General features: G+C 39.3%; 1 protein-coding gene across 2 annotated transcripts in view; it reads right to left on the reverse strand.

Annotated features, from left to right (window-relative positions):
- Window positions 1-27,729, reverse strand: part of SCFD2 (sec1 family domain containing 2) — a 177,440-nt gene that overhangs the window by 79,712 nt on the left and 69,999 nt on the right. For both annotated transcript variants that reach the window (XM_052681984.1, XM_052681982.1), the window contains exon 5: window positions 23,673-23,922. In XM_052681984.1, coding sequence (XP_052537944.1) covers window positions 23,673-23,922 — 250 coding nt within the window. The remainder of the gene's footprint in view (window positions 1-23,672; window positions 23,923-27,729) is intronic.

Below are 27,729 nucleotides of genomic sequence, written 5' to 3' on the forward strand. Positions count from 1 at the left end.
AGCTCATGTCCTCTGGGCAGGCATTTTCACCCATGCAGAACGGTCACTAGTATGCATGACAATAATACAGGCATTTACCTTTTGCCTGCAGGATAGGGGAAGGGCATTCCAGAATAGCTGGGAGCAGCTACACAATTCCTTTATGTGTCTCCCAAACCACTTAAGGAAGGAACTCTGCCTGGACTAATTAACAAAGAAAGGAATTCCTCTACCTAGATCTTCTGGAGGAGCTGAATGGATAGGCTGCAACCATACAGAAATCGAAGTTGTCCCCTACAGTCACCCCTACCTTCAGCACACCTAATGGGTGTCTTTTTATATATATATGCATATATTTTTGTGATGGTTAGGTTAGAAGCAATACACTGTTTAGAAGCATTTTGTTAAACAAAGACATTTGAAAGGATCACTTATGAGAAAAGATCTACTGAAATAGAAATTTTAGTCATGCTGCATTCCTCTGAGCCTAGACTGTCACTAGCAGGGCTGGGCTGGGAAGCAGAAATTTCTCAGATGGAGGCTGAAGCCACATGTGGTGAGAAAGCTCCAGGAGCCCTTCTTCTCTGTGCCTGTAGTTGCGAACAGAGCTGTCTCTGGATGGCCAGGGAACAGGAAAGGGATGTGGGAAACTCACTGCTAACTGTTGGAAATTGGCTTAGATTCTTCTGGCGAACACATCATTAAATACTATTCAAAAACTCAGCATAAATTAAATTACAGGTAACGTGGGCAGCAATATTTCAATGTAAGCAGCTCTCATGGATATATGAGAGCTGGATCCACGTCAACAAACACACATAGAAGATTGACCCTCTGAAACCTAGTAATTGCTGTAAGTGAAGAAAAATTCTCCCAGGATTATCTATCCAGGTCCACCCATTTGAATGGAATTTTCTGATGAAGAAAAATGGGAGATTGCCAGTCAATCTACCTTTGTATCTGTACATTAAGGAAAACTTTGAACCTTGTACCTAAAAGCATAGAATGAACGGAGCACTTTTATTCATTATAATGGCCTACTAAGTTGACAATGTCTGCACTTAATTTTTTTCCAATATCTTCTGACTAAGACATTTGCCATCAACCAGAAATTTTCATTCTGTATTCTTCCTGTTTTATTTGCCTGCCTACTGGGAAAATATTGTCCTTTAATTTTTCCCATGCTTTTGTTCTGAACAGTTTCTCCTTTTGAATCATGTTATCCATACAATATTTTGGTCCCAGCTTTCTTCAGCTCCCCTCTGTTCAATTTGAGGTTTGACTTCTGTGCAGTCCTGCCATTCTGTAAGCATGGACGCACAGTGTGCAGCTGTCAAACTGAGACTCCTCTTTCTGAGATCTTCAAACCGCATTCAAACTGAACACAGTATTGGTAGGTTATGCAGTACAAGCTCATCTGCATGCCCAAAAAAGAACACAGGAGATTATACCAGGAGGGGAAGCTCAAATAACATCCTTCTCAGTTGCTCGTAGGCCCATCCTAGGAGCCATTAGCCATCAAAAGTCCACGTGCAGAAACCGAGAGGAGCCCAGGGGCACATGGCTGGCCAGGAGCCCAAACTTGGGACTCAGAGTAAGGGACACCTTGCCCAGGCCCCTCTTAGGTCTGTCCCAGGAGAGCCGTAGCTCTATTGCCAAGGTATGAAAGCCGTCTCTGTGAGTCAGTGTTTAGACGGTTTTTCTACAGGTACTTGCCATTTCAGAACAGACAACAGATCAGAAACTATTTTAAAGCACCTGAAAAAATAGTAGATAGCAGTCAAAACCATTTGCCTGCTTCCTCCTTGCATGTGTATTTACAGAGAACAACCACCTCCTCTCTTTGCCTTTGCTATGTAATTCAAACTAGGTAGTGTTCCCACTTATGGTACTGCTGGTTGGTTCTCTGTTCTCCATCCTGTAAAACATATAAACCTCTTTAGCACTCAGTTCCTCCCTCCTTAACATCCAACAAGCTCTTAATTTCTATAATCTCTGATCAACTTTTCATGCAAAACAGGGGAAATCTCCTAGCACTTATGCCACCTCTGCCCTGCTTCAACACATTCCCCTGATACATACTCATGACACAGGCTGTATCTCAGAACTACCTGCCTGTAATTCCTTGGTGACTCTTCCTAGCTAATAAAATCTCATTATTTGCTTATATTTTCATCTGCAAGATTCAGCCCTACTTCAATTAGTCTCTGACACTGTTCAGATTCCTTCTACAAAACAGTCCTCTTTCCCCTATACTAACAATTTTGGGTACCCAGCAACATACATACTGTGCTAAAGCGATTAATGGAACCCCAAACTGGAGAGTGACCCCTGAAGGGTTTCGCTAGCAACCCTGGAACCTGATTACTTCCCCTCAGCACATCGCAGTGTCATCTCCACGACTGTCAGTAAAAAAATAAGGCTTTAAAAACAAGATCTGAAATGTGTACACAGCTCTCCAAAGCAAAGAGCTGTTCCCATCGACTTCCTAAACTGTACCTGTTTTCTGAGACTCCTTCTTTCTCAGGCGCTGGGAACTGGAGCTTCGTTTCTTTGACTATTTTGTTGTGTAACAGAAACTGCACATAAATAAGTCAATCCTAAACAGACATTGCTTTGAAGAGACTCTTCTCAAGACTGATCTAGCTGGCAGATACTGAAAGAATTACTACTTTGGCATTATAAATACTAAATGCATTCTAAAAAACCTAAATTGAATAATATGCTTCTGGAAAGTGGTATGAACTACCAGATTGTTATCAGGGATGAAGAAAGTTATCTGGAAGTGTCACTTATACTGACTTGAGAATAGTTATCAGTAATAAACAACATGAGATCTGTTGCAGAACAAGCGTATTCTGTTCACAGAAGCTATATAAGGAAGATTCTGTGTCCCAGCCACAGAGGCTATATTATCAGCTCTTTATAGTACACTTGAAATAGAGCCCTGTGTAATTCTGGTTTGAAAGCCTCGGAAAAACTATTGAAATGAAGTATAAGGGAGAACTTAAGAGGCATCTTAATTGAACAGATTTCAAAAAATATCCTTCTTTCAAATCATTGATGGACAGAGCAACTCTGCATTCCTACTTCAGCAAGACTAGAATAGTGCAAGTTTTGTTTCAGCTGTGATCCTAGGAACTCAGTCTTTTCACCTGAGTGCTGTGGAAATATTTTGAATATGCTCCCTTTCTTGTAAAAACAAACAAGAGAAAAGCTGGAAGAAATCTCCTCAGTGCCAGCAATGTGACAACAAGGAGGCTCCATAAAGCAGCTTTCCTGAAGTTTTTTTGCAAGAAACTGCTCGGGGACTTGCAGCAGTCAATTTAAATGGTCATTGTCTTGAAGTAGTAAGACAGAAAAAAGTAAACTCACTCTGTGGACAGAATAAAAGATGGGACCCATCTAACTGAAGCAAGTAGCAATTGTCTGAGCTGCACAAATTTTCCAAACCCTCATGATGTGGGGGGAAGAAAAAAGTCCAACTAGTACCCACGATACTGTTGATTTGAGACCACAACCCATTCCTGCTTATCCCATGGCTGGTGCTAAGCTCTCAGTGATATTGGTGCCAAAAGTCAGATTTTACATCCAAGTTCAGACTATACTCAAAATCATAGCAGCAATTCCTAATATTGTATTTTATTCTTTAAAGTGTCAAAGCAACTTGGAGGAGAATATTTGTATTTACATCCAGATGTAAAGGGAATCTGGAACTGACACTAATTTCCCACTGATGTATAGGTCAGTGGCTCAGCCTAGCTTTTCGATTCCTGCTTCACTCCTGGCCTTCTTGAGCACAACCAAAGCCATACACAGCCTAAACCCATCATTTGGCTACCAGGAGAGAACTTCTCCCCTCTCCAAGGAAGTTCCAAATCAATCTGGAGGAGACATAAACACAAGTCTACATAAAAATTAACCATGATGTAACATTCTCAGAGAAATATCAGTGCTCTTAAACTTTTGATGTCAAAAAGTTGCAACACCTTAAATCCTGCAGCAGTGCTCCAGTCAGAAGGTTTGTAAATACTGCCTAGGTGACCTGTGACATGAAACAGATCAGAGGATTACTGGAAGAGAAGCATCCTTTGAAGTGTCCAATTGTGAAATATGGCACTTTATTTCTGCCACACCGTGATTACTAACGGAGTATGTTTCATCTATATCTCTAATAAGTACCTCTTATTTTGTTTATTTAGTTATTCTTATTTTGCTCTGTTTTTTTGTGTGTTTTTTTTTTGTTTTCCTGTTGAAAGGGCACTATCTAATAATGTGACAGCCCACCAGCTAAAATACCAGCACACATTCCCTGCAGTGTGATTGTTTTAGATACAATCCTCCACAGTCTGTTCAAGCAAGAGCTTGAGAAAGGAATTTAGCTACAGATCTTGCCTTTACAGAATCATCTTCCAGCCACAGGCAAAATGCCTTGTTCATGTTCCTCCATGGAGATGCATGAAAGCATGTGTGTGTATGCATGCAATTGTGTGTGTTTATCTCCCAGGTTTGCATCAGAAAATGAGCACAAATGTGGTAATTGAAATAATCTCTCAAGTGAAAGTATTTATACTGCTTACCATTTTAGTCTGTGTCTCTATGTTACAGGCAAATAAAAACTTCAAACAAAATTATTCACACAAAAACATATGTTTCAGACATTACTTTTTCCCCATATCTTCTTCACTTTTCCAGCTAAGTCTACTCTTCTTTCAGCTGTAAATTACCATTCCTTCATTTTGCTATCTTCTCTTTCAATTTATTACAGGCCCTGAACATAATGAAGAGAAGGACTTCATCTGTAAATTTAAATCTCAATTTATGCAAAATAGCACCCTCAAAATTACACTAAAATTAAATTAATTTCTAAGCCAATTGCTGCCCAGACTTAAAACATACAGATAACCTCTTAACTACAAAAAGAAGTGGACAGCTGCTACATTCCCTAGGCACAGGACAAAGGGATGGGCATTCTATTATTCTATGATTCTGTAATTCCTCACATTTTTCCAAGTTAGGTCACTGTGTCTGTTTCTTTGCTGCAATAATTCTTTTTAGTAAGCTACATATTAACCTAACTCAACTACTCTCTTCTGACATTCTTCCAGAAGCCCTGGATGAGCACTCTACATCCCAACCGGCTTACTGAAAAGATGCCTTCCACCCAGGCTTATCTTTCTTTCTTTCAAATTAATGCCTCTCTCTGTTGGCACCAGACTTCCATTACCTGCATACAGAGAATCCTACAGAAAGCCTGTGCTGGTTTCAGAAACAGAGATGTGAATAGAAAGTAGGTATTAAAAACTGCCTCCATCAACAAACTGCTTCATTCAAGTTGGATTTTGTGCTTATTAAGATTTCAAGACGAGATTATGTTCGTCTTTTGCAAAAAGGTTATGTTTATATAATAACCCACATCACTGTGCGTTTGCTGCTGAACTTGTAAAGAACATCAAAGCAACGAACTGGCAGAAATCACTGGCTAAATCCTAGGAATCCAGTTTTTTTGAAGTATTCATCTCTTGGCAGCTGCGGCTTCTCCTGCAGGTGCAGAAAGAACATTTTCTTTAAGTCAATTTATTCATCTAGCCCAATTCAAAGACTGTTTCCCTCAAAGCTGAAAAAGTCTTTGGTTGCTAGATACAGAAAACGCATTTCCAATTTACAGATAAAAACTCGATAGCAATGGATGATCTAGACCAACGAAGCTTTAAGGATGTTAGAATCTGTCAGCTCTATTACTAACTGGAAAAATCTGCATTTATCAGAATGCCTTTGAATTCAGTTTTTAAAATGTCCTCAGCATTTTTAAGGAAGATCTGTATACTGATTATATTTGTATTGTTTGCAGTTCTAAAATTTAATTTCATTCCTTCCAGACAGAGTGGTACAATCTGTAAAAAAGATAATCTATCAGGAAAAAAACCAACAACAGAGACTAAGATTAAGTAAATGTGGCTGAATATTACAGAAATTCCTGGCTAATAAGACAAGTCTAAATGTTATATACAAGCCACAGCCCTTTGTGAAGAAGCATAACTAGCAGTTACCTATTAAAAAAGAATGCAGTATGAAAATGTACAAGGACTTAAGCTAGCACATCAGCAATACTGCAGCATAACTTTACAGCAAACTCATTCCCTGAGAGCTATTGCTGAGGTGGGAATACAAAACTTACCCAAACATGCCATATTGATGCAGTACAAAGCTGTAAGACAACTGGAACTCCTGTCTGAAGGTACCGTTGCTAACTAGTTCTTCTACTGCTGCATTTTTTGTAATGGTTCATGTAATTTGCTTCTCGACAATGTGCATTGCACTAAAGATGAAGCAAGGTCTTCTGCAGCATAAGCCATTCCCATAAATCAAGTATCAGGGCCAGGGAACTCCAGAGCTCTGAGCAGGAAGAGGGATGTGGTGTAGGGGAGGCAGGTCAGGTTGAAATGAACACAGGAGAGAGCGAGAAGATCTAACCAGTGCCCCAGAGAGAAAGCCCTGTGGGGACAAAGAGGGAAGCAAGATTTAGCCTAATCATACCCCACAGCTGAGCATTCATTAGGCTGCAGGACCATGAGGATGGGAGCTGTGTGATGAAGGGCACCAAGGAGGACCGTTGAGCTTTCTGTTATCTCAAGGAGGGCTGCAAGCTATTTTATTTCATAAGCAGTTTGACAGCCAGAAGAAAGATGGAGCAGGAAGGCAGCAGGATGCCTTGGTGAAAGCTAAGGAGTATGTAAACTTGGACGATAAGGTGCTAATTGCATGGCACTGGAGGTCATGAAGTAACAGACGAGCCAGCAGCAATGATGCCTTCAGGAGCCTTCTTCCCTTTGGCTCTGCAAATTGGCTCCCCAGGGACACTGATGCAAGCTTTGAGCAATCTGCGCTGCAAAAAGAAAAACCCAAACCACCAAGGCATTGACTCTGGCTAAAGCCAACAGCCACCTGCTAACACAGTTCTGTGAAGCACCACCAGTCTGCAGTTCTGCGGAGCCATTGCTAAAGGGAACTGAAAGCAAAGGCTGAGTTTTCACTCCTTGCCCTTAGACTAATGGACAGAAAGAACATTATTTCTGCCAAGTTATCCTACATATGGAAGTATCCTATTTTTGAGAGCTATTAAAGAAAATTAGACAAGCATTTTGCGTGAAGTTGTTAATACTCACAATAATGAATGAATCATAGGTCATTCCACAGTGATATTTCTAAAGGAATATGCATTTGTCTGGGTAAACCAAGCAATGTCATTTGAACAAGTTGTTGTTCATTTGCACACATGAAAACTCGCATGACGAAGCTGTGTGTACAGTTTTACCCATTGGCTGAATCCTCTACCACGTAAAGGTTTCATTCAGCACCTTTTTAAAAAAAACCAAAAAAACAAAAAACAAACTTGTTTCTTATGAAGTGAGGAAGATTCCAAAGTCATGAAAGAAAACATGCTTTTTACCCTTGTTTTCACTTGGTAAAGTGAAAGAAAAACAGAACTGAGATGTTGCTTGTAAAAGAATGCAAATTGATTGTATGAAGGAAATTATGAAATGAGCTACTGGATAAGACTGTGTTTGGAGTAGCATTTTCTTCTCTTCCTTCCATCTCTTCCCATGACAAACTTCAGATAATGACTTCCAGAGCAGCAGCCCTCCCTTCTCACTGCTATACTAATAAGAACCTTCCTTTTGATAAGCAGGGCTGAGGACAACACCAGCATATCAGAGCTGCCATCCCAACTCCGATCCCCTGCAGCCCACCCAGCCAATTAAGAAATCACACAGCCATGTTCTCAAGAGTGAGCATCACCAGCCCAGCCGTGCTCCATCTCTGGGTCAACACCTACCACCTGCACAAAATCCTACCATCAAAAATGAACCTCTGGCACAGAACTAACCATCAACATCAAGGCATCGCTGTTCCTGCAAATATAAGCAAAAGGCTTTGATCAAATAATTTCTTAGGAGCAGCTTTCTTAATTACAGCCAAAACTTGATACTGTTATACCCTCTGTACTATGTCATATTTGATGCACACTGTAAAAAATCTACGCAGCAGAGGTAGGAATACTGACTTCAGTCACAGGCCAGCATGAATGTTTCGATCCTTCAACAGTAGCTCTGTTTTCACTAACACAGACACAAACACTGAGGTAAATTATTCACAGAATATCTCAAGCACAAATACTTTTTATCCTGTTAGTCAAGGGAATAATCTAGCATGGAACAGAACTGGAAAGCAGACAACAATTTAGCATATCTTCGTCTTTCATTCCATTTCCTCATGATAATTCAAAAAAGTGTGTACTTAAATATAAACCTAAACAGTTTAAAATTAAAATTATGAACAAATACATTTCAGCAATGTATGTTTTTTCTTGTTGCAAAACAAAAATTCATCATCATGCAAACAAAAAGGCTTACTATCATTATTTTCCCACAAAGTTAATACTTCTTTCGAATCAAAGTAAGTAAACTCTTTTGCACCCATTAATGAAGGTCGTCTCCTTCTATCATTTGCATCATCTCTTCATTCACATTTAATTTTTCTACCAAACATTTTTCACACACACAGGAACACTCCTCTTGTGATGTTCAATCAGGGACTAAACAGTCCCATCAAACACTGGCCTCTTATAATGCAGAACATTTTGCTTTTCTAAGCCTCTCCAGAGGGAAGAACAAGGAAGCTCACCTTAAAATCAATCTAGGTTCAAAATTGGTTGGTTTTTTTTTTTTTTTTTTTTTTTTTTTTAATAGCGTACGTTTTTTATCCTGAATTTGTTGAATTTCTGGAATATTTAATATTAGGGTATTTCTCTTCCCTACTTATAGAAATATTTTGAAAACACACCTGGATTACTCAATTTCTATGTAATCACACAAAGCCTTTTTCTTTGCTTTTTTTCCCCCATCAAATTGTCCTCTGAATACTAATAGAGCAACAGTGCATAATGTCATGAATCTCCTCACTATGAATTTCTCAGGCAGTACAATATCTGCTAGCTTGCTATTCCAAATGTGCTTTCCATGTTCCTGATGTAGGGAACCATCATCTTCACCACCTTTGTATCAGATAACAAATGCCTGCAAGAACTCTTGCAGTATAAGTATTGCTCAACCACAACAATTAAAAGACCTTCATAACAAAGATCAAAACCTTTTTTAACTTCAAAGATAGGCCAGTGCTGCCTGGTGATCAGCATGAACACTCTACATTTTCAGACGGCATTTTATTGCTTAACGCCTTGCCCACTGTGACCTCTCATTACTAACACTGATGTGGGGACAAATTGGTCATTTTTACCACAGGAGGTCAGTTGAAAGATTAACTTTAGATGACACTTACTCCCATGCCAGAACCTTTCAAACTTTTCTTGTGAGATGTTTTTATATCTTTCACTGGCTTGACTGGAAGCTGGATTTGTTCTTTTGGCTATTGTTGAATCCGTTTTGGTTTGTAGAGCACCAGTTTTTATTCTACGACCTCTTGTAGTCTGGATAGCAAACACAACAGTTTAGGGCATGACCCAAAGCATGCTGATGTAAGTGGAAGAATTCACATTGACTTCAATGATCTTTGGTTTCATGCCTAAATAAACTGAAAGACATAACCACTACTTAGTTAAAAATAGTAATGCTCTTGAGACCTCATAAAGTTTTTAGGAGTGAGAAGCATTCAAATCAAAAGATAAATTTCCACTCATTGCTAAGGATCCTATGAACAGCTGCCATTGATAACCACAATGACCCTTCAGTAAACTTGCAATCTGCATGACCTGCATACTCAGACATCTGACTGTGTGACTTACATGCAAACCAATGAGAAATTACATTCACCATAGTATTTAAAGAGCAGTAATAAGAACTTGTGTGATTCTGCTTAGCTGTTTACAAAGCATTCTTCAAGACTATCTGCCATGAAAAATGTGCTTTATAGCCACCTGATCTCTATATGTTTGAAAGTTCTTCTACATGAGAAAAAAGATATAATTTGATAAAACTAAGAGAACAAAGATTTCTTTTCTCTGTCATAAATTAAAAGGCGATAAAAAATCTTTTTAAGGGATGTGTTGGAAAGCTCTGTTCTTAAAAAAAATCCCAGAACTTTTCCGTGTTCTCTTTCCACTTATTTAAATGCTATCCTACATACAGAAACAATGCATCTGTTATGCTAATGATGTCTGCATGTTCTGTGGAATAAAAGAATCAATTCCCCATCCCTGTAACCCTTTTTTAAAAATTATTTTTAAATGAAATGTCAGCATATTAAAGAAAAATATTTCAAAAAAATCAAGAGGAAGCCATACCTCCTGTAAGCCATTCAGTTATCTGAGACATGTTTTATTGCGAATCAACAATAATAATTTACTTATTGCTGTTTTCCCACTGCGTGCTCAATTCAATGGAACTAACATTATTTGTTCCTTTTGTTCCTTTTGTTATTTTTAGTAACTCCAAATCCATCCCTATATTCTCTCTGAAACGTAAGGCAAATTTTTGATTTGTTAAAATTCTTTTATGTGCTTCAATTAAACCCTTATGAAACCCTCACAGTATCGCTGGTGATTACGTGCTGGCTGATAGGATTTGTGATAGTGATTTGCTGTTATAATTCAATATGTAATGAGGTAGCTTGGCAGGTGTGGGTAACTTTCTCCCCAGAGGTCAGCCCTGGGAAGACAGGCCAGCTAATAATGTAGAAATTACAACATTTCAAAGAAGATCAGGCTTACTGCTATAGAAGCAGTTATTAATCTGAATTCACCACTGCTAAAACTTTCAAAGACTGAGCAAAAACCAAAATCACCACCTCGGAATAAACTCTGCAGTGGCTGGAAAAAGAAAACAAGGAGAAGTATTTTAGGTCAGTAATTAACTTCTGTAAAGAAAACCTTACGTTAAGCAAAAAGAAAAAAATAAGTGCATGGAAATAACTGTTTGGTTACTACGAACTAAAGAAAATACATTTATCTGAGATTAACTCCATGTCAAGTTTGGAGTCTTGAAAGACTGCCAAGTGTCCGGGCATACATATTTTACCACTGAAGTATGCTTTTGTTTCAGAATGGCTGAGCCCCCCGAAATGATGTAATCCCCAGCGGAAGACTGACAGGCCTTGAGATATTCCAAAAACACAGATGACACACAAAAGAACGAGTAATCAGCGTAACTATATTGTGTGTTATCCTGCAAGAATCCAGCCACATAAAGCTAATGCACAGATAACAGCATTGCTTTGAGCAAAGCAGGAGTGGAACGTCACAAAGATTTTTACAATGAAGAAATCATTCTAGAAGGACAATTAGCTACATGGGTGGAGGGAAGAAAGATGGAGGGGAACATATGCCTTTCATAATTAGGGGCTCCGATTATACTGTAGCCGAAAGGGATTTTTTACATTTTAAATCTAATTACATTTCAGAATGAAGCACACTAATTGGCATTTCTGCAGCCTGTTTGAAGAGAACCTCATCTGCTTAGGGAGGGGGAAAAACAACAAAAACCAGTGACCTTCATACCATCTATGCCTAACATCAAGTACTATTGCCTGAAGTATTCATGGTCTCTCTTCTCTTGTTGAAGCTATCTCTTGGAATAAGTGCTTTATGACTCATCTCAGTTTATCTCCTCAAAACCGGGAAAGACATACTTAGTGGATAATCCAGAATCCAACAGATATTAAATCCAACTAAAAGCACATCTGCTACAAAGAAAGATAAACCAAGCAATTCTTTCTACTGTTGTGAGAAATAAACTGCAGAAAGCTATTTGTGAGACAACACATAAGATGGCACCTCAAACCCAGCATCAGCGAGGAGGTTGGGTAGGGAAGGGATGTGTGCATGGAAAGGTGCAGAAATACCCAATTACTGCAAAATAAATGGCATGATGCACTTCCAGTTCCTATCTGACTGCCAAAAATACAGCAGTGCTGGAGAAGCAGATGGAAAGTGGAAGCAAAAATAACAGCTCTCACCTCCTGCCTCATAAAAAGAACTGTAAATGAGTATTACCTCTTTTAGATATTGCCTTTTGAAATATATGCCATATAATTGCGTATTTTTGGCACAGAGAAAAGATTTCTAAAATAGAAAAACTAAGAAGGAAACACCATGAATGTAACTCAGATGCCATTAATTAGAAGTAAATATCCAGATCTTAAGACAATTAAAGTGTCAGTGAAAGAGGATAGCTTTTAATATAGAACTATTTGTGAAAAAAGAAAGGCTTTTCAGAATGTGAGGCAAAGAGAAAGGCACAAATAAACAACCATGAACTGGAGTAAAGCAGAACCCAACCTTCACAATCTGACCTTCATGGATGAAGCCACAGGAGGCACAGAGGTACAAGGAAGCTGACAGGGAGCCAAGGAAAAGTTTAGGAGGAGGTGGTTGCAAAAAAGAACCAAGGGAGGACTGGATCAAAGTGGGTGATGGAGAGGATGAGGAAAGAACTGGGGCAGCAGATGACGAAAGCAGTAGAAGTAATAACAGATGGGCAGGGAGGAATATGAGGATGGTGGGGAAAAAAAGAGCCATAAGCATGAAAGAACAAAGAAGCCGAAGGGAAATAGGCAGAAAATCTCAAATTGAATCAATTGTTCATAAACCTCAGTACTCTCTTGCTGTCAAATTCCTACAAAGCCATCTCTATGTTTACTGGCTGCAGTGGCAGGTCCATGTAGAATCCAACCTACAAATGCACTGATCACTGCTGCAAGCAGCAGACAGCTCTGGTGTGCAGCCAAATTATTTGAACTTGCCAGTAAAAGTATCGTTCTCTACAGTGAAAATGTTGTTTCAGCTTTTAAGTGTTTTGTTTACTTACTTTGAATGCTATGGTGAAAGCATCAAAGGAACAACAGCGAGTATGTGAAGCCAAGCACTCAAAAGTCAATGCCTGCCAGAATTCTGGTTCTCCAGCATGGACAACATCAAGATATGGATGTAGTTGATTAGTCTGTGAGATTTTTTCAGCCAGAGGATTCCTGCCTCATTTAGCACACAAGATTTGCAGGAATATGAGAGAACATAGAGAACATGTCAAAAAGGGGCAGAAGATAAAATGATGAAGAACTGGATTCTCTCTGACTTTTTATTCTTACTTATTAGGCATGGACACTAGTAGCAAGGCTCTTTCCAAAATTTTATTTGATTATATTTACCCAATCCGGGGCCTCTCTCCAAATAAGCCTCCTTCAAGCTAACACAAGGCTACCTGTGCCATGTCTATATATTCTCTAATTGCTCAACATTCTAAGAGAACATAAGGAAGAAAGGCAGAAATCCCAACAGGATCATGGCATATCTCCAGGGAACTTCTTGGGCACATACACACTAATATTCATTAACCTGGGTCACTCTGTCTGGTGCACCAGCAGCAGCATTTCACCTGTGGCTAAAGCATTCCCCAAAGTTGGTTTTGTTCATCTAAATCCATCTTCCTTTTGCTCTGCTTTACTTGAAAGTCATGCAGCTGCATCAGTACAAATGGTGTATACATATCTTTATAATAGATATGCACGCACAACACCAGAAAGCAAAGCCAGAAGCATTTGAATAAGCCAGAAAGTCCAGGACCTATATCCACGTATTCCTCACGCTAACACAAATCCATGGAAGCCAATTACATACTTGTATTGTTTTCGAGTAAACAAATATGTCTAATTGGCAATGACTGGCTGTTACCACCTCTCATCAGGCACGTATTTCTAGAATAATGTTTATTTTTATGAATGAAGAGAGAAATTAAAAGAGAATTAGACATCTGGTTGTAAACTATAGTTAAGTGGTGCATACTGCTTTCTAAAATTATGTAGGACACAAACATTCCTCTGTTATTCACACAAAACTCTTGGTTAATAAAAATCATTCAATCCAGTTTTACAAACATTACTTCCCTTGCCCAACTAAAGGATATCCAGGAAAGAATGGGAAAAAAAAAATCTTTAGGCTCTGATCTGTAAACTTTCCTGCCTCACCAGACCACAGTCCCAGCATCTCCAAAACAGAGCTGGAGGGTCACAGCAAAATGTAACTTGACCTACACTTTAACCATCAGAGGTGGCTTTTATTCAACTATAAAATTTATAATTAAACAAGAACAAATAGGGAGAAAGGGAATACGAGAGCACATTTTGCGTGTTGATTTAAAATACAAGACCACGACAGATCTGTCTCTATGGTTTATAGCAAGGGCTGACTACCTAAGAAGAGATTTGTGAAAAAGCCTTCATTTAAACAAGATCACACTTCTAAAGTTCTGCTGCACATGGCAATATTTAGATGCTATTGAAACCAAAACAGCAGAGTACTAACAACTCCTCTAAGGATGGTTTTAAATGGCAAAGCTCTATTAGTAAGGTTGACAGATCAATGAAAGTGTTTAATCCTGTCTATCCACTTACATCTGCCTTGATCTACAGATCACAACAGCTTGATCTGTTCCTTAAGCTTCTCCTCAGCACTGCTCTAAGCAGGAGGAGCACTGGCTGCTTTCACACTGATTTATGTAGATGAAGAGCCTGACCTTTCATTATAGTACATGTGAAAGCAAATTATCTTGATTATACTGAGAAAATGAACATATAACCTCCAGAGCCAAAAGCTCGAGACGAAGAGGGAAAAAGCAGAGCATGCAAAATAGTGAGGTGAGTGGGCAAGTGATGCATATTTAAGCCATACATTGTTGAGTATTTATTAAATTCTGTAACTTCTTCTAAATGTGATTTTTATTTGCCTTATTTGATTCTGATGTTGGAATGCTAAGAAAACCAACATAGCAAACATTTTGAAAAAAAAAAAAAAAAAAAAGACATACCAATTATTCAAGAGTTTTCTTTGGGCTCCCACTGTGATAATATACAGCTTTATGATTTCACCTTAAAGGTGTGCTTAACTCCTTGAAATACCCTATTTCAGCATATTGAATCATGCTTAAAACACACATAGGTTGCTGTCATGAAGGTTAATTACTCAAAATTCTAAGGACAGAATTCAACCCAATAAAACATGGAAAGCACGAGAGAGTAACAGCCACCAATGAGCTGGCAAAAACAACTACAAATATCTAAAGCTGGAAGTTTTTACTCCTTGCACCAGCAAAGGCAGTGCTGCCTGTCCTTGTGTGTTGCCAAAGGGGCAGCTTCAAGGAATCACCCACCGATGAATTGCTCAGAATGGGTGTGTCAGATTGAGCACATAACATGGTATTTAAAATAAATGCCAAATTGACAAAAACTGTAACGGGATACTTAGAAAGCACCACAAGAAAGCACCAAGAGGTAACAAAGTAAAATTTTACAGCCAGTGTAAGCAATTGAACATTTGCGTCTCCAGCAAAGCATTTGTGTCTGTTCACTTTGTGTCATATGGGTGGTGAGCACAAACAAGCCTTTTCTTTATTTCTTTCTTTTAAAAATGTAATCTGATGGTTATTCAATACTTCATCATTTCTTGTTTGCCAGGCTGGGCGTGCTCTGCAAAACAGCAGGAATTTACACATAATTTTACAATATGCCAAAACTTGAATGTTTTGCAAGGAAGTGACTTGCATGGAAAGATGAAATTAAGAATTTCACTTTGCCATGTACAAAGAAGAGCACCTTTTAGAAAGCTTCCTAATTCTAAAGCAGCTTCTGTTTTCATTTTATACTTAAAGCAAAGAGACATTCAATCTTAGGAGCATCCTTCAAATACTATTGGATTTGCATGCTGAAAAATACCACAAATCATTAATGAAAACTGCACCATATCAGTTTCCTGTTTCAGTTGGCTGTCTTGCTAAGTTGGCAAGAAGTCAGAGGCCTGCAAAGCTGCAGGCATATGTCTCATGTTAAAAAAGAAAAAAAAGACTTCGTGTTATAAACACTTCAGTGAAAATTACTATCCAGTTTGGAGCCAACTGAGCCAGGTGCTGAAGACAAAATAAACAGGCAACATATGAAAGCTTAAAAAGAATAAAAAGAAAAGAAAAAAAGAAGAAGAAAAAAAGAAAAAAAGAAAACAAAGAAAAAGAAGAAAAAGAAGAAAAAAGTAAAAGAAAAAAGTAAAAGAAAATTTAAAAAAAAAAATGAAAAAAATGAGGGAAAGAGGAAAAAAGAAAAAGGAAAAAAGGGAAAAAAAGGGAAAAAAAGGAAAAAAGCTCAGCCATTGAGCTTCCATTGGGATGGTCTTCTATCATGCATTTTAATGTACGCTGTGAAATGCAACCAAAATATCCCTGCATTTGTACAAAGCAGTCTGGTATCGTAACAACTACGCAGTACTGATTTTTAACACTGATTTTTAAGATACATCTGATTTTTTTAAGACATGCAAAATACATATATATGTATATGTTATGATTATGTCTGGAAAACAGTTTTTCTCCCAAACAGCTTACCAGAAACCCTCTGTGTCACTTGCTTACACAGTGGGGAATGCTCCAGCACCAACGCTGTGTCATCTCCTCCCGCAATTCCAGAGACAGTACAGACCCCTGAGCATCCCATCAGATTTAGGGACCTACAAGCTCTCTGCCAAGAAATGAGCCAGGAATCCACCCAAGCAGCAAAGCCTAGAGTCTGCAACAGCTGGTTATGGCTGGCTTGTCACCCTTGGGTTTTGTGCAGAAATGGAAAGAAGGCTTTAAAAAGGTCACAGCAAAAAGTTACAGAGGTCTTGGAGAGTTCGAGGGTCTTCAGCAGAAAATCATTTTGATGCTTGTGTAAATGAGGTACCACATCATGTATGTAAGATATCGTTTTTTCCCTTTGCTCTGTTATCACGAAGCAAAGAACCAAGATGTCCAAGCAGTGGAAACATCTCCAGGTTAGACTGCACGAGTTCTCATGTAGCTCTGATCATGCAGCCAGACAGCAGCGTTCCTCGTGTTTTTCTGGTGCTCCTGGAAGGACAAATATTAGTCGTCCTCCAGGGCTTGTGCTTTGCAAATACTTTCCACTGGATCATGGCCAAAAAGCACCAAGAAAATAACACAGATACTAGGAGGCTGTCTTCATGCTTCGTGTTACACAGAGCCCCTTCCAGCTAGAGGGAGGGCTGTTTCTGCTGTCTAAAGAATCAGCCGGGACAACAGGAAAAAAACATCCTGAGCAACAAACTCTCATTTTCAAACTGGGGAGCAAGTGGTTTGGGATTCATTTGACTATAGTTATAATCTCAGCATAGGCAGGATAAAACTATATAGCTAAAGCAGCAGAGCATACGTGAGGTCATTCAGTAAAGCCAGAAGGAAACACTCCTCTAGGAGTGCCAGGTCTGGGACATGGCCATTCTTCCCTGGTGGGATAGAGGCAGACCCTGAAGAACACAGCTTGGACTCCATACAGCAGCAGCCTAACCTGTAGGAAGGGTTCTTTGCCATTTAAGTGGAGTGCAAAGCTGCTGTGCAGGAAAATGGCCCCTTGGTGTCAGGGATGAGAAGAAGCTATTAAGTATTTCAAAGAGTAGCTTGTCGATCCATTCAAAATGTTCAGCAATTCAATGTCGTCAAGGCATCCACCCCATTCTCTGTAACCCCCTCTATGAACTTCTAACATAAACAGTTTAGTTTATAGCCCCTAGCTGTGGTGGGGAACTGATCCCTATCTGCTGACCCTGCTGCAGGCAGCCTCCCCCCACACAGGGAAGCAGGAGCCATCCTGGCACCAGCCCAGTGCCCCACACAGGCTGCAGGGCTGCCCTGCAGGACCCAGCACCAGCACCCTACTCATATCTTCTGCACAGTCAGCACAAATACAGAGATCCTGAAGTACGAACAGGCAAAATGAGAGCTCAAGAAGGCCTGGAAGACAGCATAGCTTAAGACTCCCATAAATTTTCAACATAAAGAGCTGAGTAACTTTGAATTTCTTGCATTACACTCCTTTGAAAATTCAGAAAGGACTGTTTTTCATTTAGATCTTTCTGGTTTTTTTCCTTAAATCACAACAAAAATTTGTTAGCAGCTTTATTTTGCTTTGGATAAATAGGGTCCAGTTATATTTTATATTTCTCAATAAATACCTATTGTACATACAAATACTAGATTAATTCTCCTCTAATTTGTCTGCACATTGCTGTTAAGAATGTGTTTAGATTTTAAGAATGTGAAAAAAAAAAAGGTCTCCCAGTAAGATGGATTAAATTCTCAATTAAGAGAAGGGGCAAATTGAGACAAAATGGCAAAATGAAAAAAAGACTGATTTTTTTTTTTTTTTTTTTAATTTCATAATCACTACCTCTTTTACTGATTCTGCTGTGAAACCCATGGATTATTCAGAAATAAGCTATAATACAAGGCTGCGATAGGACTAGCCTGACCCAGTGGACATTTTTATCTGTGTCACAGAAATACTCTTGATAAAAGCCATTATTTTGAAACCAAGAAGAAATTCAAATCATAGAGATGCTGCTCTTGGATCTGACTGTAGTGGTAGTTTCAGGGTATTTTCCTGAACTGCAAGGGATCAGTAGCAATCATTGAGCCACATCTCTGATGTGAAAAAGAAAAAGGCTTGCTGTGTCCCTCAAGAGGGGAATTCAATCACAACTGGAAGAGCTGCATTCAAAGGAACAAAGGAACAAAACAGCAAAGGAAATACTTTTGTAGCTACCTGCCCACCAGAGAACCAGGTTTGGGAAATTGTTTCAAAACAGCAGCAAAGCCAAGGATGTGGCTGAACAAAAGCAAACATTCCTGTTTTCTCATTTTCTAGTAATAGACATGCTTGCTGCAAGAACAGTACTGATTTTTGCATTTGCTCGGTGTATGAGGCAGTGGTACCTTCAGGTAGCCTACTTAGAGAAGCAGAATACTCCAGCTGGACTGGACCAGCTGAAAAAATACATTTTTGATTGTGTCATGGCTCTGCCAGTATGACTTCTGTATGTGTTTCGAGGGTACAAAGCTCTACATAGATATTTACAAGACCACATAAATGGATTAGATGATAAAATAAATAGGATATTTTACAACTTACATTTTTTTTTTTATAATGACTGCCAATAAGACCCCCCAAAAACGCCCCTAGAACCAACATTCTGTTGAAAAGCATCATTATCCATTATGTTTTGGTCTATTCTGTTTCCCCTCTAATTTGTAACATTCTGCTGGAAACAGTGATGAAGAACATATGTCTGTGGTAAATTGCACCCATGAGAAATCTTGGAACTGTTACATTCAGTGTTATTACCCAAGGCAGTAAGATAGTCTGCCACAAGATGCATTATTTAACAACGCTGTCAAACACAACAACACCAACATATTTTTATGTTATTATGCATGCAAAAATTATCACCTTCTTATGTCTCTTTGGGTCACTAATGTGTTGCATTTTGATTTTAATTAACAGTTACAAGATACAATTAGTGCTTCAGAGAAGTAAGGTGTTATATAAATGCAAAACGTAGTTGCAGTGCATACATTTTAGAAAACATATGTTCAGGCAAGGGTAAGGCTGAAAAGCCTAACACTTGAAAGCCAGGAAATGGCAAGTGCTTACGCATCTTTCACAATATAAGCTTACGCAAGTGCAGCATCTTAGCGTGTTCTCAGGAGTGCTGCAATAACCTGGGCTGCCTTGGGGAAATCTGGTGCGTCCAGCTATTCATACAGACAGACTTCTCTGAGAATCCCTTTCTTTCCCACTGCTGCAGATATTAACTCAGTTACATTAACACAGACAGTACAAACAGTCCTGTGCGCAGTGCCGAGCCACATCTTTTGGGGCAGTGGCTCCAGCTCTGCAAGGCAGTCACATCGCCGAACATTTCCTAAGAGCATAAGCTCAGGCAAGCTGAGTAAGTTTGTACTTAGCAAGTATAACAGAAATGTAAGATACCTCAAGTATGCCCAACTACTATTTTGACTGATGGCTTGACCTCAAAACCTTAATAAATTATAAAAACAAACAACATTTTATTATTTTTCTAGTGAATCTGAAGGATCAACAAAAGAAAACATAAATGTACATATGTCAAAATTGCACACCTACTACACTTTGCAAAAAGAAGGAAAGCAACAGGCTAAAGCAGCAGTGCAGAGCCACTACTGAGATGTAGCTTTTAATTTCAGCTTAAATTGACCAAGTATCAGAAAGCAGAATAACTGAAGCTGTATTTCTCTGGTTCTCCATGGTATTCAGTCCATTCAGGCTCATAGAAAATACACTGTGTAATCATGAAACTGAGAACAACACACAGGAGTCAAATTATGGTTGCATGGGAAATGAAGTTACTGGCATTTCTCAACTCCAAAGTGCTTGACTTTACAGCCTAAATAGTACTACTTTTGTATGCCTTTCTAATTGCAAAAATGATTTTTGCTATCTGTCACTACAACAAAAAATGTCCAATCATACATCGTTAGTGGTGCTTGAAACTTAAACCTGCAGCTTTGCTTTCCTTTGAGCTACTCAGTGAGAGCAGCTGTGCTGCAGAGAACAGAGCCAGTGTTGAAGAACTGCAGGCTCACTTGAGAACCTGAAGCTGACAAGTAATTCAACTGCACACATCTTGTATCTACTCAGTACCCTGGCTTCGTTTTCTGGCCTGACAGTCCAATTTAACATTTTTCCCTTATTTATCTTGACGGAACTCTTGCTGTGTTCTACTCATGGATGAGAGATTGCAGGAATTAGTGAAATTGATTTTGGTCCAATTCACCCATTCACTTTAGTGACCATTTTAAGAGCAACAATGGTTTACTTTTGTTTCTGACTTTAAATAAAATGCTGGGAGAACACTGTATGTCCAGAACACAAACAATCCAGATCTGCAACTGCAGCTGACTTGCAGAGCTGGACTGAATTTATGAAAATGGCCCAACTTGTGGCTGCTAACAGGAACGTTTGGGTGTGTAGTTCATAGCATGTTTAAGACTGCTCATGTTTCCTCAGACAGTCTTCTCAATTACTCTGTTCAGCAAATACAGCAATTTACAAATTCAGCAAATTCCACCACAACTAAGAAAACAAGCTATTGGATGAAAAAAGGCTTGAAAACTACAGAAGGCATATTCCTGGAAATTCCATTTCATAGCTCCCTATCAGGACAATCCTTTTTGTCATAACAACAGGTTTTAATTATATTTTTTTTTCCTTTATGCATAAGTCAAAAGAACTGTCACACTAAATCAGATGTAAAAACAAAGAATGCTGTTATAACAAGGAAGTATGCAAGCAAGGAGTAATACCATCACCCACTTGTACAAAAAGCACAGACATGGTTTTCCTAAACACAGAAATAGAAATGAAAAACTGCAAGGACCTGGTTCTGTGGTAGAAAGTTAAGTTTGTAAGATACCAATGACATGCTTTGTCTAAAACCATCCACAAATCAAGATTCCATAGTGGACCTGGCTGAAATGGAGTTAAATTTCTTGTCAGCAGCCCCTATGGTGCCATGTTTTGGATTTGTGGTTGAAACAGTATTGATAACACATGAATGTTCTGGCTGTTGCTGAAGTGTTTGCATAGTGTCAAGGCTTTCTCTTTTTTCCCCACTCTTGCTCCCCAGCAAGTAGGCTGGAGTGGTCAAAAGGCTGAGAAGGAGTGCAGCTGTCTCAGGTGGCCTGAGCTGGCCAAAGGGATATTTTGTACCACATAATATCATGTTAAACAATAAAAACCAGGGAAAGAAGACAATGACAGGGTTTTGGCCATAGGAAACTGAGTGGGCATCAGTCTGCCTGTGGGAAGTAGTGAGTAATCACCTTTGCTTCACTTGCTGCTTTTCCTTTCTTTCCTTCACCTATTGAACTGTCTTTATCTTGACCAGCAAGTTTTCTTGGTTTTGTTCTTCCTGCTTTCTCATGCCATATAGCATGAGGGGAAGAGGAGAAAGAGTGAGAGTTTGAGTGGGTGCATGATTGCTGACTGGGGTCAGCTTACCACGAATACTTAAAAAATATATATACATATATATATAATACATATATATATTTTAATCAATTTTCAAATGTTTAAACTTTCCAAAGCAGTCCATACAAATCATAGGCCTGATAACTCAGAATTTCATAATCAGATGCCTCAATTAGCAAAACAAATACTTAGCATAAGGATAACTGCTTTGCTTCACACGATGTGTTTCTAACAGTTAGACAGTTATGTAAAAACAGATAATTAATTTTAGTCCATAAAACAAAGAATTTTTGCACTGAAACATTCATTCACGTGTTTCTTTTCTTGGAAGCTGAGCAAAAGCTAGATATTTAAATTTTTACTCAGGAAATAATCACACTGGAAACCTAGCACAAAAGTATATTCATAAAATACTAGAATTATTATAGATTATGTAACATAACACAAGCACAATGTGTATTTTTATCCCCATCTGAGCTTGCAACTACATAAGCTGATAAACTGAGACTACCAGGGAGAGCAACAAGGGAAGCCTCTATGTAGACAGAGATGTGGCTTCACTTTGGTACTCGACAGAAGTTTTTGAATTTCAAATCTTCTTCCACTTTTCTTAGGTACAACAAACAGAAACTTACAAACGGTGATTAAAAACACAGAGGATTACAGGGAAAAGGGTAAAATATGAAGAGAAACTTTACAGAATGAGGGGTAGGACTGCACCACATCCTGTAGAAAACACTGCTGAAGTTGCAACTGAAACACCCTGTAGTGGATAAGGTGTGCAGTCCATACTGAAAACCAGAAGAATGAAAGTCAACAGAAAGCATGAAATACTGCCAGGCACAAACACAGACTGCAGGCACTGTGGTGAGGAGTATTAAAACATTAAAACAATGCAAATATAGCTGAAATGCCCATTCTTCAGTAAGAATCTTCTAATAATTACAGTGTTTTACACATAAAGCAACAGCAGATCAGTCAGAACACATCTGCACTCTGAAGCAGAATTGTCCTCTGGGAATATCAGCAGAATAACCAACAGCAAAATAATCCCAACACCCTTGAGATTCCTCACTTGAACAAATTCTTGGCAAAGGCTTTCAATTATAAGCTCCATACAACATTTTGATTTATATTTGCATGCTCCCTATCTCAAAGGTGACCTGGTCAATGACCAGCTCACTATTAGTAAACACTGAGAAAAATGACAGCAGGAAGTAGAAATCTCTTCCGCTACTCAGATATGCCACGCTCAAACCATAGGTCATTCATTTAAATGACTTTTTTTAAGTATTATTTTTTTAATTTTTTTTTTTTTTTACATGTGACATTGACAGCAAGAGGTCGAAGCTTTTCTATCCTATGAGTGCTCACCTAAGAAAAGGCTTACTGTGCTATTTTTAAAGGCTAATGTTCATGTTGTTTCAGCAAAAAGCTTAATGTTGGTTTTAGACACATTTCTTCTTTTGTGCCAGACAGACCAGCTCCTAGCATTCACAAAACAACTGTGGTTCACTGAATATGTTTCCAGAATTAATTTTGACTTCCCAGGGTCAACTTTACACTGATCAATGAAAGAAACTGTGGAAAAGATTACCTTAGAAAAACATACAAACTTAGCCAATCTCTAACAAAAAGAATAACTTGTAGAGCTTTCATTGGACTCAGCACTATTCAAGCACTGCCTGTCAGTATTTGGCATATATGAACATCAGAGATGGAAAAAATCTACAGGAAGTCTTCATGCTGACTCACATACTCTCTGCACCACAGGCAAGTCAAACTGCTTTTACACACTCCTCCTAGTTCCCACGTTCAACACCATCCCAATCCTCACCACACAAGCAGAATCTTACCTGTTATTTTCTGCAACAAAGGAGACAGCTCTGGTTCATCACAAATTGCCTTGACTAGAGCCTTCTTCACTTCTTCCTCAGCTTTGTCCAGCTCCTCTCCATTTTTTATTTCTCCAACCACAGAATACATGTACACCAACAAGACAAAGAAGTCCTCACAGGTATAATCATCTTGCATCCTCTCACTGTAAGACTTGATCATTGGCAGTAACTGGTTCAACACGCTGGGCATTTCTGACTCTCCAATAGTCTGCAATACAGAAGGAAGACTATGTCAGATTGACCCTATAGGTCATATCAGTTAGCACTGGACATACCAGTACCTGCATTTACAGGAGTTTTATTTCTGCAGTGATTCAGGGTAGAAGGGGAATCTAAAAACATTAGGACTTCTCAGTCTGGCAAGGAGAAGAGTGAATGGGGGTACTACTGAAGCTTACAAAATGACAGAGGTGGTGAATAAGCTCACTGTAGAACTACTGCTCAACACATGCTGCACTACAGAACCAATAGAGGATGTTGAGGAGACCAAGTCAACAGGTTCAAAAAGGAACTGGACAAATTCCCAAATGATAGACCTAAAGATGTACATTGAAAGGACTGGTGAGGGATGCATTCTCCAACATCCCTAGTATACGAGATGTGGATTCTGGGAAAGTACGAGAAGAACAGTCAGCAGAAAGAGCCCAGATTTCTTCTACGTATTCCCTAAGTAGCATTGGTTTTAGCTGCCACTAAACTAACCAGCCTAGAAGGACCAGTACCATTCAGAGAAAGAGACACAGGGATGAGGCATCCAGCTCACTCATGGTACTGCTGCTATTGCTGTGGTGCCTTGCAGGCAGAGGATGTCAGAACTAGGTCTCAGTGCTCGGTCTGCAACATGAACTCAAACTATCTGCTATTTCAAGGAGGATTGCTTTAGCAGACAATTTTTACTGTCTACACAAAAATAATGTTATTTAAACGACAAGAGGGAATGCTGCTTAGACCATAGAGCTAATATCAACAGCTATTCAGGATTAGGCCCACCTGTGCAGCAATAATCTGTGCCCTGAATATATTTTCAGGAAGTCCCTAGACATATTCCACAGCTTTTTTCCCCAGTGGACTCCTGTCTCATGCAGTACACAGAGTAGGCAGTGTTTATTTAATGAAATATTGTTCAATATTTGCACTCTCACTTGTCACCATATGGTCCCCTGACTTATCACTGCTCAGGCAGAAAACTGATCAGTTTCCTACAAGTTTTTTCCTTGTCACTCACAATCGCAGCATCTTAGCACTTTAGAAGCCTTTAAAGATTAGATCTCCACGTACCGATAAGAGAACTGGAACACCAGCCTTTTCAGAATGGATTAAATTGGCAAAAGCCCAAAGTTGAACACTTCTTCCAAATCCTGGGTCTCCTCCTTGGCCCTGACTTTGTACTGGAACAGGGAGTTCAAAGCCCTGCTCTCATTGACTTCAATGGCTAGCGGGAACTCTCAGCACATCTGCAAATCTGACCCTGTGCTTTCAGGTCAAAAACCCATAAAATCATAAACAGACGAAACCACCTGTGAAGCGTGTGGTTTGAGTGACCAGCGTGGCTTCTTATGAAGCAGTGAGGACAGTCTTCCTGCAGGGCAGTGATCACCTGCCTTGTGTGTGCTCGTTCCTCCTTCACAGCACCCTTGACAGTTTCTGCTGCTGTTGCAGGGGTCCTTCCCACTGAAAAAACACTCTTTGCAATGTAGGTCAGGTTCATTCCCACAGCACTTCCATGCTGTGAAGTCATAAAGGTAAAGGTCACCTTTTTGGTGGAAAGGGAGAGCAAGAGGCTAAGAAGTTTTCATTAAGTGATTGTGAGGAGACAAAGGCTGGCACAGAGAAAAGGATGAGAAATTTGAGTATGTTGGCATTTCCTCAGGAATTGAAATTTTCTCTTGCCTCTTCTCAGCTCTGTAGGAGGAAGAAGATTTGTAGAGTTTTTCCGTGGCTGTAAAATGGAGACTTTGGATACAAATCCCATGAAGTACAACTCTGACATCTACAATACTTAAGACAGGGCTGGGGTTTACACACACTGTGCAGGTCTCTGCCATTCACAGTCATGCAGTGTTTACTATCAGCGACCTGCCATCCTTGCTGCACACATACGAACAACCACATATAAAATGTCCACTTTCTGCTATGAGCTGGCTTGCAGCTTGTCAGTGGGATCAGATAAGAAGCAGGGTCAGTGCACGGTGAGCAGGAGGAGCACACTGCTGTTGCTTGGGAAGGGAGATGTGGGAGGAGAGCAGCATGGTCCCCACACAGCAGTGAGCAGTCTGCAGTGCCACCCTCCACACTCTGCCCTTCACCCTACAGTCAGCAAACAGCTCCATAGAAAATATGTGGGTCAATTCAAGCTTAAAGGGAAACACTGAATATCCTATAGCCCACATAATCAAGTCTGCAAACATTTTTTTTTCGGTTGTTACCGCAGTAACTTTAGACAGTTTGGTCATGACAATAGGCATCACAGCCAATAATATTTAAATAAATTCACAAAAAGCAAAACCAAAAAAGAAACAAACAATAAACAACAGAAAGAGGTACAGCTTTATACAATAAGAAAGTCATGCAATCACAGTTAACTGCATTACTTCTGAACTGGTCAGGGATTTCACACCTGGCTTTGAGCACACGAATGGGAAGTTTTGTCCCCAGTGTGTTCTATGACATTCTTCAGGGGTTCCTGATTTTGATTGTATTTTATTTTAGAACAAAGAATCTTTGAACTGCAGAAGACCAACAGGCATCTCATAAGCTAATTTTTGTACGCTGATCATTACACATTCAACCACAAGAAAGCAGGAATTAAGTTTTGAAAAAAGTTTTTTGCAGCTGGTGTTATAGGAAGCACCACTTTTGAAGGGCTTTGAGCCCCACCCAGCTCCTGACACAGATGCAAGTTTTGGCATGGGCCCACCTTTCAAGGGATTTTAGCGTCCCTTGTTACTCTTGTATTTAAATAAACACCTTAAATAAAATATTTCTAACAACTCACTTGCTAAACCTAACGAGTAAGTGCAACTTTGGACTTGAAACAATAAATTGCAAAACTCCTGTAGTCATAAGCATTTGGGAATGAAAATGGAACATTTAAGAAATCTAGGAGGGTTTGATCCCATGCGAGCGTCTGGGCAGTTACACACACAGCAAATGCTAGCTGTGCTCAGCCTCAATGGCCGTGTTATAGCTCTGCTTTGCTTGGATGATCATTTTGTTGTTGCTGGTGCTGGGCTCTCACATGCTGGCAGCAGGGCCACCCTAAACTCAAGGCAAGAAACATCCCAACATTTCAGATGTTTCAATTCAGTATTACCTGCACTCTTTTTGAAAAGTGATATGTTTGAATACATGAATTCTCAGCTGTATGCTCACATGATGAATTTCAGATCATATAGATGTTAAAATGGGAGAAGACAAAACTTCAAGGAATTCAGAGTTATGCAACTACTGGGAAGGAAGCCACTCACAACAAAAAACAAGCCCAACCACTCCTAAATATTCAAGAACTGAAGATTAACCTACATCTGGAGTTATTTGGAATAGATGATAAACTTCAATTACAATAATCTATATTCACCTTTAAGTAGCAGCGAGCCCTGTGACATGAACCACTGAACACCATCAAATGGCACATCATCTGCTCCCTCTCTTCCTCTTCAACACATAAACCTTCTACTGTACCCCATTTCTAAATATCTCCTAGCATACCACAATACCAAAGGTGAGTTCTTGTAAAGGATATGCTGTCCTCAACGCACAAATTATCCAAATGCTTGGAGCATTGAGAAGGTACGCAGCCACACGAGCCAGACATCAACAGCTCCTGCTTCAAGACCTGGTAGCTCCTGCAAGAGCACGTGTTCAGCATCTCAGGAAAACTTTCAAACATACATCATAAAAAAAGATTTCTGTCTAAACTTCCAGGATGATTTACTGAAGTAAAGGCTAAAACTCAACAACTTAAAGCAACAATTGCCACCTTTTATCTTCAAAGTAAAAATGAAAGAAAAAGAAA

The sequence above is a fragment of the Tympanuchus pallidicinctus genome, unplaced genomic scaffold (assembly GCF_026119805.1).
Source record: "Tympanuchus pallidicinctus isolate F22 unplaced genomic scaffold, pur_lepc_1.0 scaffold2, whole genome shotgun sequence".
Taxonomy (NCBI): Eukaryota; Metazoa; Chordata; class Aves; order Galliformes; family Phasianidae; genus Tympanuchus; species Tympanuchus pallidicinctus.